Here is a 17058-nt window from a genome sequence, read left to right as displayed (position 1 = left end):
GTTTTCAGTTCTTTAAAAAAGAAAAAGGCAGGGTAGAACTCTCACATAAATGACTAAAAACCTGCCGTCCTCAAAGCTGCTCCAAGGAGGGCAGGAATGTGCGGGAACTGAAGCGCTTCAGCCCGTTTTGCTCCCTTCCTTGACTGGCTGAGCTTCAGGAAGAGCCAGAGATGCCCAGATGCAGCCCGCACACAATTGCGTCCGTGCCCCAGGCGACCGCGGAGCCTTCCATGCGTGCAGAAAGGAACGTCTCCTCCCCCCCCCCCCCCCCCGTGTGTTTGTGTGTTGATATCCTTATGCGCACAAAAGGTTCACGTGTTGCATTTTTATCTATGTGAAAGGCGTGTGCCGGAATGTGAAGCTTCTCTCACCGCGGTGGGTGGGAGGCAGAGTGAGCCCGAGCCGAAAACCCTCGTGCAATCAGGTAGCAGCTCAGATCGTGACTCACCTTCGCTTTCGACTTCAGCCCTCATGATGCCTGCTGAAGTGACAGCTTCTCCGTGGAAGTGTGATCGCTTTAAGGGCAAAGGAACATGATAAATAGCGGAGAGTTTCCACCCAGCATTTGTGATTCTCTGTGTATTTTCCTTTTGACTGTCCTTGCTCTCCTCTGTTTCTATCCCCAACTCCTGTCTATTTTGTGAATTTCTGCACTGCAGTGCTTAAAAGAACAGTACCAGAGCCAAAACAGTTTGCAGAATATGTATGCGCAACGGCCAAGCCAAAGTACCCCGGCTCCCCTTTTTAGTGGGCACTTTTTCACCCTCAGAACTGGAAGACCGCCTGGCCTGGGGAAGGCCCCGTCTTCTCAGGAGCCCTGTGCTGGGACTCGCTGGGATCTCCGCGTGGGAAGCATTTCCCGCAGGGCTCTGTCCGTCCCCCACCAAGGCTTGTGCGAGGCAAATAGGAAGAGGAGCACTTGCCAAGTGAGGAGGCTGCTAGGTTCTGGTTCTGGATGGGGGAGCCGAACTCGTCCCAGCACCCCGTCATATTCTTGGGCCAGATGCAAGTGCCTCTGAGCATGTCTCGCTCACCCCGGAGCTGCTTTAGCCCACCCACTGCCCATTGTGGATTTGCGGCATGGGACTCTCCCATCCGTGGTGCGGCCACAGGAGCCCCTCCCAGGCAACAGCCGGAAGTTGGCTGTGGTGCCTCAAGCAGCCCGTGGTCCACGGAAGAAAAGGGTGGCCTCGTGTGGTGGGCAGAGGTGGCAAGGGGAGGGGATGCCGAGGAAGGACTCAAGGAAGGATCCTTTTGGCGGAGAAATGCTTCACGTAAGCAGACTCGCTCACTCCCCGCCCTGCCTCAGCACAAGAGCCACGCATGTCCCCTTTCCCCCCGTGTGCGTCTTGGAAGTACTGGTGCTTCAACTGAGCTGGGGGCCGGACTCCGTGGCCTTGCAGACCTCCTCCAACTCCACCATCCTGCAAGCAAGTGCCCGGAGGACCGTGGGGTGCGGCGGCGCCTGCAAGGACCCCGTTGCCCACCCACGGCTGGGGATGCCGTGACACGTTCCTCGCTGACCTCCCCTTGTCCACGTGGTGCCAACGGAAGCCACGCTGTTCCTGTGCCCGCCACGCTGCCTCCTTCGGGTGCCACCTTTATTTCGATCTCTGCATCCTTCAGATCACCAGCCCGAGGGCAGGAACAGCCTCAGCACGGATCCTTACAAATTGCTCTGGGAGCTGACAAGCACAGCAAAAATGCTTAAATCCATGAAGCAAGCGAGCGAGCAACATGCATGCGCATCCACTGTGTGAGGATGCGGGAGTGGGCACACCCCTCCGAATTGGGACTGGGTCAGTCGCCGAGTGCTCCGCACTCCGTCTTCTCCAACGCCGCCGCTCGGCCTCGGCACCAGACCCCCCACACCAGCATCCGGCGATCCTTGCTTCTCGCACCCCCGTGCCCAAGGCTGCGTGTGCCCGTGGCCGCAGCCCACACGGCCGGCCGCCTTGGCCAAGCTGGGACTCGGAGCAGCGATGGCGTTTCAGGATGGACTCCGGGCACCTGCATGCTGCTGCCCCTTGGGAGAGGCCCCCCTTGCCTTCAAGGGGGCAGATTCTGGCGGATTCAGAAAAGCCAGCCAAGGTATTAATCATCACACAGCCTTGCGTGAAACAGGAGATGGGACGTGCCGGTAACGCTGCTTGACCTGCAGGGTCGGTCCCCACGAGAGGCGGCGGCCAGTAACTTGGACACCTTTGGGAAACTGAAGGTGCACTGGGGGCGGGGGCCATGCCACGATAGGCAAGCAACGCACTTAGGAGGGGCGCTCCCCACCTCGGAGCGAGACATGCGGAGCGCGAGCACGACGGACGAGGCCCGGAGCGCGAGGGCCACTCCTGCTCAGGTCGGAACAGGAATGCTTGATCCCGCCCTGCCTGCAGCGGCGACTTTATCAGACACGAGCCTTACAGAGGCTTCTGCGGAAAGATCTGTTGATAGCGGTGCAAGGAGCATCGATGCGCATAAGCGCCCATGTCGTTTACCCTGGGGAAATCCATTCTGATAAAAATAAGAGATGTGCAAATACGGACACGCCTGTGGTTGGCAGCTGTACTCCGCCAAGGAGGAACTTGCTCTTGTCGGGATGGGAACCTGGATGAGGGGCCGGGACGGGCCTGTCCTGCCGGCAAACGGTTGGAACCTGGGCAGCCCCGCAGGGCAGCTGGGAGCAGGGCTGTGCCACTCCGCCCGGCTGTCCACATGGGCCTTCAGGGCGGCCGCTGCGCGTTCCCGATCCTGCCTGGGCTGGTGCCTTCGGAGCGACATCGCCCTGGCCCGCTCCTGGCTCCGCCTCCGCCTCTGGAAGGCCCTGCTCCCTGCCCGACCCTCACCGCTTCCTGGCTCCGCCTCCGCCTCTGGAAGGCCCTGCTCCCTGCCTGACCCTCACCGCTTCCTGGCTCCGCCTCCGGAAGGCCCTGCTCCCTGCCTGACCCTCACCGCTTCCTGGCTCTGCCTCCGCCTCTGGAAGGCCCTGCTCCCTGCCCGACCCTCACCGCTTCCTGGCTCTGCCTCCGCCTCTGGAAGGCCCTGCTCCCTGCCTGACCCTCACCGCTTCCTGGCTCTGCCTCCGCCTCTGGAAGGCCCTGCTCCCTGCCCGACTCTCACCGCTTCCTGGCTCTGCCTCTGGAAGGCCCTGCTCCCTGCCCGACCCTCACCGCTTCTGGCTCTGCCTCCGCCTCTGGTCCTCCCGCATGGAGGCCGAGGTGATTCCCTTCCATCACCCCATCCGCTCCTGCTGTGCCAGCTGTGGACATCGGCCTCCTAATCTGACAGCTGAGGTGGGCGAGACGCAGAATCCACAGGAACCAGCAGGAGGTGAGGAGGGCTCTGTGTGAAGCGGCGGAAAATCCAAGTGCGTTCCAGCAGACGCGAGTTCTGAGCGGCTCCACTCGATTTCTGTGGTTTCTGTGGTCTTGCCCCAAGCAGAAACACAGAAACAGAGCGAGTCAAAAGGGGCCTCCTGGGCCATCTAGGCTGACCTACGGCACCAGCCGGCTGCGCTCACGACATGCCCGCCACGCGCATGTCGTCAGCTCCTCCAACAAATCCACCGAATGTTGTGCCGTGCCTTTGCTCTCCCGTACTTTGCTCACAGCTGAAGAGTAACAGAAGAGAACCAACGCTCTGGAACCGACAGCACAAAACAGCAACATGTTTGCTGCAAATAGAGTGTTTCCTCTTCTGCTTTTTTAAAGATGAAAGCAAAACCAAGATTTAAGCACAAGAAACTAGTCCACAGAGAAGCAACCCATCGTGACATTTTATTTGCTTTCCACCATTTTAATATATAAATACCCTCCCATGGATCCCCAGCATAAATATTTTTGCAAAGCGGCTTCATCATCTTGCTACGCTAGACAATCCTGTGAAATATTTAAATTGGGTTAGAGCATAAAACCCAGGAGTCCCATCTGGGGTTTCCTTCAGCCCCACAGTGGCACCATGTACTTTAACTCTTCCTTTTTGTAACCCTAATTGAACCATAATCGCATTCGTGCCAGCGCCCCAACCGGTCCAGCCGTGTCTTGTGGACGCTAGCAGGAAGTTGTGGCTGATGGATTCACAGTCGGGAGCAGAAGTAGAAGGGAAGGGGTCGGTGGTGCCGGGTGAGGCGTTGTCTGGAGATGGGCTTCCGCGGAGCGTGTCCCAGTGGCAGAGCCCTCTTCCCAGGAACCGGCAACCACGGCCTTTGCATGGATAGCAAGAGCTGCACTTTCCTCCAAGCCACTCGGAGATTTTAGGAGATTCCTGCGTATTGCAACACGATTTATCACTTTTGCTTTAATTTTAGACTTGTTCTGTTTGGACGATTTCGACGATTTCGAATTATTGCCAATTGTCCCAAGCACGCCTTGGGTGGAGAGGGGAAGGGAGAGGGGAACGTTGGAGCATCCGGCACAGAGTTCAGAGGATCCCACGGCGGGCTGGCCTTCCCCGAGCCAGGCAAATGCCATGGATGCGCGGTCCGAGCCGTGCAACTTTGCGGAGAGATTTGCACAAGTGTGGAGGGGCACCAACGCTCTTGCTCACCGGAACGGAATTCTCACACTTCCCTAAAAGAGCCGATTCTGCCCGTGAGCGGAAGACAGAACAAAAGATGCCTGACAACCTGCGAAATGCGTCCGGAGATTCAGACATACATTAAATAACAAAAAAATGAGCAGGTTCTACAACCCTCGTCCTCCATTTAGGCTGGCTGATGAGATGGAGATAAACCAAAGGTAATTTCGGGCGTTCGCAGAGGCTTCTCTGGTCGTCTGCTATCAAGTGATCCACACGGCAGCTGCCGAGGACCATGAAGTCCCTGACCTGGGTGGCGGGGAGGGGAGAGGCTGGCGCCCCACTGCGAGGGCGGGCCTGGTATGTGTGTGGGGGCACATCCAGAGGAGCGGGGGGACAAGCAAGGGGGAGAAGTGGAGAGGATGGGACGGGGCAGGGAGGGGGGCGGGCGAGCGGGCGGGCACTTCTGGAGAGCAGGGTGGAGGGGGCGATGTCACGGTCCCAGCACCCGGCCGCTCAAGGATCCACACCGGCGTGAGCCACCGAGTGCTGGGAGGAGGCCGGAGGCCTTGTGGCACGGGGGTCGAAATACTCAGGAAGCGGGCACAGTCGAAATACTCCTTTCTGGAGCGCCTAATGCAGTGTCCAACGGAGCCTGGCACTAGGCTGCATCGTGTTCTTTACCCTGTGTCGGACCGGCTGGGAATAAAACCCAGAGAGGGGAGCCAGGTGGGGCCGAGAACGCGGGCATTTCGTCTACTAACCCCCAGTGAGGGGTTCGCCCATCCGTGCTTTCTTGACAAGGAAGCGTCCATCGGACGACAACGGACTGTGGCATACCGCTTGTTCCGTAGGTCAAGCCAGCACCCAGAAGTATGGCATTTCCTGAGACGTCTTCTCAAACATCTCCAATTTCCTATTTTGTTTCCTTGGCAGGAAAAAAAGAATTAGCTTAAAGAAATTTTGTAGGTAGCCTTAAGTAAGAAGAATCGACAGGAGGTGGAAAAATACATTTTGGTGCCTTCTGTTGATAAAATTAGCCACACCTGCTTTCAAGCAAGGAAAAACGAGCCAGAAAACAAAAAACGGACAGGAAGCGGAAATAAAAAGGACACTGCAAGGAAGTCACACCTGTGACCATGAAAGTAAATTAACTGATTTGCTACGTGGAAAAGCATTCCTGAAGCAGGTCTGGGTTTTGTTGCTGCTGCTCTTGCTGCCGGGTAGAGGCATCCAAAGAAGTGCATTTTCCACCGAAATTTTGCTTCCGTCCCTCAGACTTGAGCAATTAAAAAATTGCATTTTATACTTTCGCTGTTGCGTTGAAAGTAAGGTCATTTCGCCTTTTTATTTCATTTTGTAAGCGACAGTTTGTCTCTTTTTAGAGAGCCGAGACCTGGCGGCAGGCAAGGGCGCCAGCTATGCAGGCGAAAGATGAAGGGCAACTCTTTCGTGTGCCACAGAACCGACTCCCAGGCTCTCCCCGCTTCCGCTTGTTCCGCTTTCTGCCCTTGGGTCGTGGCTCCCCCCACCCCGTGATTGACTGACCAGACTCAGCACTGCCGGTCTGGGAGCTCAGCCCCTCCCTCCCATTTCCTCCCAAACTGGCTCAGGCATTGTGAGGCTGGCAGTCCCCCCCTCCTGCAGCCGAAGGTAACCCACGCGAGGCTCAAAGTGCTCCTGGCACTTCTGCCTCCGGCATCAGGTAGCAAAGGAGGCGGCGACATTGTCATCGAACCTGACACACGAAACCACGCTGTGGCCACACCTGTCCCCGCGGCCCCTGGAAGGCGAGGGACGGGGCCCTGCGTGTCAGTCTGCTGGCACCGACGCAGCTGCCGGCGAGGCGAGGCGAGGCGAGGGCTGGGCTGGGCTGGGGGGGCTGCGTCGGAAAGGCGGGCGGGCGGGCGGCTTGCCTCGGACGTGGAGGGGGGCCCTGGGCACTTGCGGGAGGTCCGCCTCACGTCGTCCAGGGGGCAGGCGCTGCTCCCCCTCCGGCTTCTCCCCAGCCGCGGCTCGGTGGGGCGGCCCAAGCGGCCCGCGGTCTCTGGCCAGTCCCAGTCCCAGTCCCAGGCCGCGGGGCGCGGGCAGGGCACCAGGCTGCCGGCAGTGAGCCCCGCGACGCGCTCAGCCTGGCCAGTACAAGGCACGGGTTCCCGAGGCTCGGCCCCGTCATATGGCCGTGTCCCACAGCACTGTCTGCTGGCGGCGGCAGGGCGGCGTCCCGGACTTGCGGCTCTCCGTGCTCCTCCGCCAGCTGGGCAGGATGGGCATGCTCTCCTGCTTGCAGAGGCTGCGCTCCGGGCGGTGCCGCGCCTTGATCTCCTTGCACACGCAGCGCTTGCGCTCGATCACCTCCAGCAGCTTGCCGTCCCGCTCGCGCGCGCTCTGCGAGGCCCCCGGCACGGGCAGCTGGGCCTGCTGCAAGGCCTGCGGGAAAGAGGGGCAGCTGCGGCGGGGACTGGACCGGCACTCCCCCCAGAGAAGAGGGGGCGCCACGCAAGAGCTTCGGGGCGAGGCAAGCCAGCGGCAGTGCTGTGCCCGCCTGGCAGCCTCGCCGGGAAGTGGACCGGCCGAGGCAGGTGGGGCCCCTCCCCACATCTCCCCCCTCCCGTTTCAGCGAAAACGTCGCGGCAGGCCAGTCTTAGCAGGACTCCCAAGCCCAGGAGAGCAGAAGCAGCCGCACGGATCGGTGCCCCCCCCAGCTCCCTCCCCCACCGGAAGCAGAGGGCACGGACGCGCCTCACCCGTGCCGGCTGCTGCCACAACGGCCTTCCTGCCTGTCTGCTGCCAGGAGGCCGCTCACGACTGACAGCCCCCCCGCCGCCTTCCCCCCGCGGCGCTGTGCAGGGTGCCCGGAAGGTGGCCCTCCGTGTCCCAGCTCACCCACCCGGCCTCCCCCGCGTCCCAAAGCGGCAAGCTGCCCGGCCCACCGAGCTCGTCCGCTGAGCGCGCCCAGGCGCCCTCCCTCTGCCGGCTCCGCAAGCCCCCGGCCCCGACGTACCAAGCTGGCTGGGTCCCGGGGGTGGCCGCACGGCCTCTGCGCATGAGCCACCGCGTGCCGGACGCCAGAGGTGGAGGCGGAGCGGCCCAGGAGGAAGCCGCCGGTGAAATCTGGGTTGGGGGCAGGAAGCGAGCTCTTGAGCAGCGCGGCCCGGAGGCCCCCAGCCCTGCAGGCCTCATCCCTGCCCTGGCCGGTCAGAGGCGTGCGGGTCGCGGCGCACGGGGGCACGGCCGGGGGAAGGGGCCCCCGCCTCTCGCCCCTTCCCTTGGCCTGCGGGGAAGCCCCCGGCCAGGAGGAGCCGCCCCTCCGCTCGCCCGCCCCGCCCGCCCTCTCTGAAGGTCGCCTGCTCCTCTGCGGCCGGCCGCGTCTGCAGCCCGAGCACACGCCGGGATCCCGTGCCCCCCGGGCGCCCGCGGCCTGCTCCCAGGCTCACCTCCGTTACGGTGGCAGGCGGGGAAGGTCTGGCAGGGGATGGGCAGGCCCGTCCTCCCCCCTGCGGCCCTGGTGGCGAGCCCTTCGGGTCCCGGGGCGCGCACAGGGATTCCCGAGTGCAGCGCGGCCGGCGGGCCTTTCTCCTCCTTCTCCGCCTTGGCCTGCGCGCCGTCGCTCCTGTCCCAGGCCTGGGGGCCCTCCGTGGCACCTGCAAGGGCGGGAGAGCGCTGGGGCGGCGGTGGCAGGCAGGCCGGGGGCAGAGGCCTCTCGGGCGAGGCCTGGCCCTCGGCAGCCGCTCCGGGGCAGTGCCAGACGTGCCTGGCCTTGCATGAGGACAGGGCCCCCGTCGCTCTGCAAAACCCTGGAGAGGAGTCCCCAGGAGGACCGCTCTTCCCGGCAGCCCCATGCAGGCACGGAGCAGAAGCTGCCCCGCTCCACGGCCCCGGCCGAGCGGCAGGTGCCCCAGGACTGCGCCCGGAGGGCCCTTCCTCCGGCGGGAGAGGCTCGGTCTGCCCGGGCAGGCCGGGGAGGCGACGGCCTCGGCACCCGCCGCCCGTCCCGCCCCCGAGGCGGCCTGGGCTCCGCGGGGCCCGCGCCACGGCACTCACCCTCTGCCTCCTTTCCCTTCCGGCCCGCGAAGCCCGCTCGCCTCTGCAGCACCCATCCGAAGGGCTCCTCCTCCCCCGCCGGCCGGCCGCCCGTGTCCCCGGACAGCACGTGGGAGCAGGCGATGCTGGCGAAGGCCCGGTCCTGCAGCTGGATCTTCACGGCCGACGAGGCCTTGGCCCCCGCGCCGCGGACGCTCTCATAGGCCGGCGGGCGCTTCATCCCCACGCAGGGCGCGGGGTACGTCCAAACCATGCCCAGCGGCGGCGGCTCGGGCAGGGCGCTCAGCCGCTGCCCCGGCTTGCAGGTGGGCACGGCGGCCGGGCGCGCGCACAGCATGCCGTGGAGCACCGCGATCTCCTTCTCCGCCTGCTGCTCGGCCGGGGCCCCGTGCGTCGTGACCTTGACCGCCGAGTACAGCATGGTGTAGGAGACCGCCGGCCTCTCCTTCACCGGCAGCATGGACGGGACAGGGGCCGCGGGGGGCGCGGGGGCCGGCTTGGCCGGGGGGCAGATCATGCTGTGCGAGTTGGGGATGTCCTTCTCCGCTTTGCTCTGGCCCGTGGGCTGCGGGGGCAGCGGCGTGGAGTGGCTGCGAGCACGGCCGGAGGGACCCAGGCCGGCGCCCTCGCCCCCCCGCGGGTGGTGGTGCCCGGGGGCCTGGGGCGTCATGGGCGTGGGGGGGCCCTCCTTCGCGTGGCACGGCACGGGCAGCCGGGAGCCGTCCTGGCCGGCCGCCTTGTACCCCTGCTTGCCCTGGGGGAAGGCCAGCAGCGGGGGGCGGTGCTGCAGCAGGTTCGGGAAGGGCGGCGGGATCTCGCACGGGGACGTCTTGGCGCTTGTCGCGGCCTTTGCGGCCTCCCGCTTGGCGGGCCGCTGATGCGGGGAGCCCGGGGCCCCGTTGGGGCGGGCCTCCCCACCCTCCTCGGGAAGCGGGTACTTCATCTCTTCGTAAATGGCCTCGCTCTCGTCGGAGTCCTCGTCCGCCGTGGCCGGCAGCTGCGCGGGCGGCCCGGGCCCCCGGAAGATGTCCCCCACCATCTCGATGTACACCGGCTCGTCCCCCTCGGGGCCGGAGTCCTTCGCCCGACCGCGGGGGGAGGCGCGCCCGTAGCGCTGCATGGCTCCCCCGGCCGCGGGGCCCGGCAGCCGCCCGGTGTGCGCCTCGTCGAGGGAGACGGACAGGTGGGTGCTGGGGCTGCGCTTCGGCTTCTGCGGGGGCACCTTACGCCCAGGCTCCCGGCCCTCTGCACCCGGCTTCTGGGGCCCTGCTGGAAACAGCCACATGGGGGAGCAGCGTGGAGCGTGCCGGCGGGGTGCGGGTGGCGGAGGCGGCGCACGCGGGCAGGCGAGGAGCTGCTGGGGCCGGAGAGGGGCACCCCAGACGCCTCCGGGGCAGCCCTCGCGCCTGTATCGGGGGCACGCCCAGCCGCAGGCATCACTTCCCAGCAAGGACTGCGGCCCGCCAGCGGGGTCAGCCAGCGCCCCCCTCGCAGGCCTGGCTCTCCCGCGCCTCCGCCTCCCCGTGCTCCGCAGCTGCCTTGCGCCCCTCGGCCCGGCCGGCACGCAGCCCCCCCCGGCCCCGCCCACACTCTCTGCACCCCCGGTCTCCGGTGGAGGGGTGGGGCCGAGCCCCCTTACCTCCTTTCCGGCTCCCCACGGGCTCCGGGGCGGTCCGGGCCTCCGCGCTGAGCTTGGTGCTGGGCCGGCGCTGGGGCTTCGCCGGGGGCTTGTGGGGGCCGGCGGCCCCGTCCCCCGAACTGCTGTCCATGCTGCCCACGGAGTGGCAGGACAGGGAGCGGGGGGTCATGCTGCTGGCGCAGGGGTGCGGCGTGTGGTCCTGCGAGGCCGGCATGGTCATGAACCCCATCCTGAAGTGGCGCCGGAAGGAGGCTGCGTCCCGCACCCGGCCCACGCCGGGCTCCTTGGCCGACCTGTGCGGGGAGGGAGCGCGGGGGCTGAGGGCAGCCCCGGGCAGGGAGCCTCCTGCCACGGCCCGCCGGGACCCCGCCACAGCGCGGCCGGCCGAGGGCCCCTCGCCCGGAGGACGGAGGGCCCCACGCGGCGGCTCTCCCCGAAGGGGGTGACGCGGCCCTGAGCCACGCTTCCCGGGATCCCCTCCGGCCCCGCTCTTCTGGCCGGAGAACAAGCGGGAGCCCCGGTGCTCTGGCTGCCCTCGCTGGCCGGCCAGCCCACTTCCCACCCGCTCGCTGGCTGGCCAGCCGTCCCGAGGGAGGGCAGCGCCGCATCCGTGGGTGCCCCCGGCCACGCAGCGGGCTTCTGCCATTGGCGGACCGGATCGCCGCGTCTCTGCACAGTCACGGCCAGAGCTCAGGGGCAGGGAAGGGGGCAGAGGGGCGCGAGGGAAACGGGCGGCCTCGGGCGCGTCCTTCTGGAGGCCCTTTTGCTGCCACGGATGCTCCACGTGTCGCAGCGCAGACAGAGCTCACTCCAGACAGGTGCCGGGGCGCCCCCCACCCAGAGGAGCCCCGATCCCCGGCCCGGTGGCAGCCCCCCCCCCCACGCAGAGAAGCGTAAAGCACACGGTGCCACTCCTGCTCAGGAGAAAATGGCCCCAGGAAACGCCCCTCGTCTCCCAAGGTGCCGCGTCGTAAAGACGGTGCCCCAGCTTCACACGTCCACAGGAGATGTTGATGCTCGGGAAGCTCCTGTGCCTGCAAGCAGGACCCCCCTCCTCGCACAAGAGGCCCCTTAATGGGGAGGGGGGATTCCTGTCTTTCCGGGCAAAGCAGAGCAGCTGTGAGCCACCAATCACGCCAAGCAGAGCAGGCCGGGCAGATCCACCCCGCTACCAGCGCTCCACCCGGGCCCACCGCCGGCGTCCTGGGCCCCAGCCGCCACGGCCCCTGCCACGGCCTCACACAGGTCGCGCCCCGGGAGCAAACGGCAGAGGAATGCACTGCAGCGTGTCCGGCTGCAGCCAGGGAAGCACGGCGGGCCGGGAGGGGCCCCTCACCGTTCCCCGATTCCGACGCCCACCGCTGCCGTGTCCGAGCCGAGGCCGCACAGCCGCAGCCCACAGCCGTGTCCTCTCTGGGGCCGGCAGCAGGGGGGCAGGTGTGCCAGCAGCTGATGCCTCGGGGGTGTCAGCACCCCCTCGGCTGCCCCGGTCCCCAAGGCGCTGACCCGGACGCAGCCAGGCCGGCACCGCCAGGCCCCACCTCCCGTTATTCCGGCAGGCCGCGGGGAAGCAGCCGGGCAAGCGGGTCAGAAGCAAGCCTCCTTCGCGCCCCCCAGCAACCCATCCAGCCTTGTCCATCGCTCCCCTCGGGTTCCCCAGACCTCCCCCCCATTCAGCCCACACGTGCGTGTCAGTCTCCCCCAAGCTGCCGTGCCCGTTTTGCCCCGAGCGCATCCCCTCCGCTCGCGGCGATGCAGCTGGGCCGGCCCAGGCCGACCCACTCCGGCCCCGTGGCCGCTCCTGCTTCTCCACTCACAGGCCCAAGCCGAGGCCGCCGATGTCTAGAAAGACTCACCGGCCACCTCCAACGGGCACGTTTCAGAGGGAGGCAAGAGGCCCTCGCGCCCCACGAGCTGGTCTTTGGCAAGTCTCGGGGGAAGTGCGCGGCTTCGCAGCTCTCCAGCTCTGTCGGGAGGTGCCCGGTGCCCCGGGCCGGCTGGGGGCAAGGCGGGCGTCCTCCCCAGTCGCAACCGGAGACCGTGCGCCGGCAACACGGGTGCTCGAGACCTCTGCGTGCGCAGCTGGGCCAGGAGGCACCGCCATCCCGCTTTGGGTCTGTGTTTCAGGACCCCCACAAGCCCACCGTTCATGGCAGCCGCTCCCTCTCCGCTCCGCCGTGCGCCCATCCAAGGATCCCCACAGCACCACCAGCACCTTTCCTTCCCGTGGCTGACGACACACCCTCCCCGGCCCCGTGCTGCCTTCCCAGCCACACCTCCTCTGCTCCTCGTGGGCAAAACTGCCCCCCCATTTTATTCACGGGAGTGAAGGGTCCTGGGTACCAAAAGCATGAGGATGCAGCAGGATGCTGGCTGATGGCCCAGTGGTTTCCATGGAAACTGCGTCTGGGTGACCTGCCGGAGTCGGGCAACATCAGCCTGCCGTGCGGTGCCTTAACCCTTCACTTCCTGTGAACTGGGCGGGGGGGGGGTGCTGGGATGGGTCCGGCTCGTCCGGGGCAGGCGAGGGACGTGGCCGAGAGGAGCCCATCTTCTGGCCAGCTGCACCGTGCACGGGTGGCCGGGCCGGGCCGGGCCGGGACAAGCCCCACAGCCACCTCGGTGAACCGAAGCGAGGGGCAGGGCAGAGCGCCACCCGGCAAGGGCACGCACAGGGACCTGATCCGGCAGCGGAAGCGGCGGCGTCTGCCGAGGAGGGTTCAGGACTGAGTGGGGCCCGAGCAAGGTGCCACCCTTGGAGGAACGGGCCCCGACATCGGGCCAGGGCTGGGCCCCGGGGGTCAGCCCGCGGCCTCACCGGCGCATGCTCAGGCGCGCTGCAGCAGGACGCGGGCACTGGGGAGGCGTCACCCCTGGCTGCTGGGTGCCGAGAGGCCATGGGGGGCTTGCGACCTGGTGGCTGGTTGGTGGGAAGCCCCCGGAGGGAGGGACATGGCCACTGCCCGCTTGCCCAGGCGGCAGGGAGGGTCCCACGAGACGAAGGCAGTGCCTCCGGGGGGCGGCTCTGGGCGGGCTGCCGGGGGAAGCGCAGCACGGTCTGCCCAGGGTCTTCCGGCACCTCAGAGCTGTGGGCTTCCCTTCCTCTGCCCCCTGCCCCCAGAAGGCAGCCCCCGCAGGCGCTCCGGGGCACCGGTGTTCTTCCGCTGCACGGAGCCGCCGTGCAAAGAAGAGCTGCCATTGGCCGGATGCCATCCTGGGACCGCGGAAGCACCCCGGGATCGCGGGGCCCCGTGTGGCTTTCCAGGCAGCATTTCTCCTGCCGGGGCCCAGAAAAGCTCTGAAGCGGCTTCCGCTCCCTGCAAGTCGGTCGTCCGTTGCCTTTTCAAACGTTCACCGGCCGACTACCTTCACCTGCAGACTTCCCACCAGCCCAGGTGCAACCCTGGAGCCTACAGCCTCGCAGCGCCCCCTCCAGGTCGGTCATCTACTTGACCCCCGTCATTCCCAGATGTTCAGCTGATGTCCTGACCGTGTGCGAGCGCGCCTGGCGGCCCGCTGGGGCTCGTAAGACACTCGATGTGCCCAGTGGGAAAAGCTGGGCAACGCAAAACGCACCTGCGCCGGGACAAGGGCAGTGCCCAGCGGCCGAGTCGCCTGGCCTCCGGGGTTTCAGGGGAGGAAGCTGCCAGGGGGGCAGCCCCGAGGGGAGCAGGAGTGGGTGGTCCCAAGAAAAGAGCCGGGGGGACAGTGTGGCCCCGGTTCCTCCCCTGCAAAAGGGAATCAGCCGGCAACCCGCCTCATGGGGCAGCTGGGCAGCAAACGGAGGAAAGACTGAGTGGAAAGTGGCAGACCAACCCTGCCCGACCCCGTGCCCGCCGGAAGAGCTGGGCGGCGACGGCAGCGCCACTGGCCACCGGCCGCGATGGGTAGGCCTGACGGGACTTGACGGGACTCCACCACATCCGGAGCAACCGGTTGGGCACAGGCCGTTGCACGTAACCAGCTGCGCTTCCTACGGGGAGCGGTTGCCGGGCCGCCATCGCATCTCCTGCAAAGCCCAAATGGCCCAGGTAAATCATTCCTCGGGCGCAGGAAACGGAGCCCTTTAAGGAAACCTTTCTTGCCAACGCGCCTCCGAGAGACGCGGTGTCAGGCGGGAGCGAACGAGGAGGGCGCGAGCTGCTGCTCTCCTGTCCACATCCCGAGTCCCTGGGCGGACCACGCGGCACAGGCGGCAGGACCAGGGAAGGCCCACTCCCCTTTCTGCCAGCCAGCACGGACGCCAGCTGGCCTGCCTCAGCCCACCGGAAGAGGAAGAGGCAGACCCCCACGGCCCCGGGCACCGAGCCCCGTGGCCCATAACAACCGGTCCCTCCGGCGGCTTTCCGGCCCACGCAGGCCCATTCCGCCTCCTCCTCAGCAAAAGCCCCCCGATTTCCAAAGGACCACCTGGGCCCCCCCTTCCCCCAGAGGGGAGCCTGCAAAGCATGGGGGCAGGGGGTCACTATCCGAGCCCTTCAAGCCGGCAGAGCAAGAAGAGAAGCTGCAGGAACGGAACAGGACGGGATGCCGGGACCAGGGACCGGGACGGCGCTGCCAAGGACTCCGGGAGCCACAAAGCCACCCATGAGACACGCCTCTCATCCCCCACCCAGGTGCCTGCTCCCTAAGCGGGCTCAGGCCCACACCTGCACAGCTGGCCCCGCCTCCCCCCCGGCCTGCTTTGGCAAGGGGAGAGCTGGGCGGCTGGGGCAGGGGTGGGGACTGGGCATTCTGACCGCCTCGGAGAGACCGTGCAGGGGGCCAGTCCCTGGGCCAGGGCCACTGCTGCACGCCACGGCACGCCTCGCAACCGCCTTGGGACCCGGGACAGCGAGGCTAAGCTTTCGAGAGCTGAGCCGCCAGGTGAGGCTGCCACGAAACGACCGGGAGAAGCTCTGCCTTGCGGGGGAACAGCTGCAAGTTCACCATAAAAGCAGGTGTGGTGCCGCACCGCCCCAGCGGCGATCCCGTTCACGTGCCCCTTGCCAAGGGGAGCCAGAAAAACCCCAACGTTACATGACAACATGAGCAGTGCTGAATTAGGCCTTGCGCAAGATCAGCAGCGCGTCCAGTGAAGGCGGAGAGAAGACCGGGCCACAGCTGCAGCCTTGTGCCGTGAAGACGGTGGCCTCCAAACGGGTACGGGGCAGAAATGCCACGAGCCGGGCCAATTTTGTGGGGTGTCTTCTGGTCCCGGGCAAGCGCTCGTGAATGCCCTGGGCAGGCCTGTGGCTTCCGGGTCACTCGCGCCTCCAGAGCCCAGGATGTGGCCCTGTGGCCACGCAGGCAGGTGGCCGGAGCTGGGGCAGGCCATGTACCCTTGGCGGCCACCCCGCCCCAGCTGGGAAGCCTTGCCGGTCCTTTGCGTCCCACACGGGCCACAGGCGCCAGCACACCCCCATCCAAAGGGCGTCCCGGTGACGCTCGTCAGGCGCGTGGCAGGTGAGCCCTGGGTGGGCCTCTGCTGGCCGGCGGGGTGGACGCACTAGGGGGCGGAACGCTCTCCGGGAGCGGGCGCGGGAGGACTCCTGGCTGGGGTGGCCACAGAGGCCGCCGGGAGCACTGCCCCCGGCCCGGCCCGCCCGCTTACCCCTTCCTGGGCTCGTCGTCCTTGCTCTGTTTCCACTCCACCTTGCTCTTGCGGTGCAGCAAGTTCATTGCGTTGTGCGGCAGCTCCTGGGGGCGGCGCGTCTGGCTCAGGGCCCTGTAGGCCCACCGGCCCCGATCCTCAATGAACTGCAGAAACAAGGAGACCAAAGCTTCCTGGGGGCTCGCATTCATCTTCCGGTGGCCGGCGCGCCGCAGGGAGGGGAGCGCCTGAACGGGGCACGGCTGAGGGAGAGAGACCGCGTGAGGGCCCCGTGGCGTGGCGTGGGGCAGGGCAGGGCCGGTGCGCACGTGTGGCCGGAGCGCGAGGGCCAGGGGCAGGCCCAGCTCGGGGCAGTGCAGCAGCCGGCCTGGCGGGCCCGGGTGCGGCTGCCAACTGCCCAGCCCGGCCAGTCGCCCGCAGGGGGAGCCCCCAGGGCCCCCAGCTGTGGCTGGGGGGGGGGCAGCGCCCAGGCCCGTCAGGGGCCATGGCCCAGGCCTCAGGAAGGGCTGAGCACGCGCACGGGTCGGCCAAGGTCCCGCCAGCCTCTCCTGCAGGGCTGGGCAGATTCCAGCCGGGAGCCGGCGGAAGAGCCGTCGTGCCCGTCCGTGTCGGCGGGACCGGGCCAGGTGGGCCGGGGTCTGGCTCCACGGCGGCTCGCCCCGTGCTGCGGGGGCCCGCGGCCACGGCTGGCCTCCCTTGCGATCGACTGATCGGCAGAAAAGGTGTGCCGCCTTGGGCAGGGGAGGGCAGAACGGGGCGGCGGCGCCCGGAGGGGGCTGGAACGTCTGTGGCCGGGACGCCGCCGGCTCTGCTTTCCCTCCGAGCGGCTCCCCGGGGCGGCGAGGAAGAAGACGCGCGAGGGGGGCCGGGGGGCGCTCTGGCCAAGGGCCGGGCCCGGCCCGCCGGAGGAGGCCTGGGGCACCTGCCCCGCTCCTGCCCGCCCGCCCGCCCGCCCCTCCCAGCCCGCGCCGGGCCCCGCATACCTGCCGCGGGGGCGCCACTGCCTCTTCGGTGGCAGGCAGCTATCTCTGGGGCAGCCGGGGTGGCTCCGTGGGGCATCTCCTCGGCCCGCGGGAAGCGCCTGCCCTCCTTCCGCCGCGCATGGGGCAGGGCCGCGGCGGCGAGCCTGCCCCGCTCCTGCGCCCGGGCTGCGCTCACGGGGGGCGCCCGTCCATGCCGCGCCGGCCGCGCCGGGCTGGAAGGGCGGGGCCCTTTATGAGGCTGCGCGCGGAGGGAGGCCTGCCAGCGGCCGCGACGGGGGCCGCCCGCGCCC

The 17058-nt window shown here is 67.3% G+C and overlaps 2 protein-coding genes across 2 annotated transcripts in view; one reads left to right on the top strand and one right to left on the bottom strand.

Annotated features, from left to right (window-relative positions):
- Positions 1–6681: 6681 nt before the first annotated feature.
- On the bottom strand, positions 6682–15976 carry NYAP1 (neuronal tyrosine phosphorylated phosphoinositide-3-kinase adaptor 1). The gene is made up of 6 exons (XM_044417270.1): positions 15786–15976; positions 10193–10485; positions 8554–9819; positions 7947–8153; positions 7514–7623; positions 6682–6939 (listed from the first exon to the last, which is right to left on the bottom strand). Exons 1-6 carry the CDS (start codon positions 15974–15976, stop codon positions 6682–6684), a joined length of 2325 nt encoding a protein of 774 aa, XP_044273205.1.
- A 293-nt stretch (positions 15977–16269) lies between these two features.
- Positions 16270–17058, top strand: part of TSC22D4 (TSC22 domain family member 4) — an 8183-nt gene continuing 7394 nt past the window's right edge. The window contains exon 1 of the mRNA XM_044417142.1: positions 16270–16521. Coding sequence (XP_044273077.1) covers positions 16270–16521 — 252 coding nt within the window. The remainder of the gene's footprint in view (positions 16522–17058) is intronic.

The sequence above is a fragment of the Varanus komodoensis genome, unplaced genomic scaffold (genome assembly GCF_004798865.1).
Source record: "Varanus komodoensis strain SLA01 unplaced genomic scaffold, ASM479886v1 scaffold87, whole genome shotgun sequence".
Taxonomy (NCBI): Eukaryota; Metazoa; Chordata; class Lepidosauria; order Squamata; family Varanidae; genus Varanus; species Varanus komodoensis.
The sequence above is the reverse complement of the archived record's forward strand: the minus strand, read 5'-3'. Positions and strand labels throughout refer to the sequence as shown.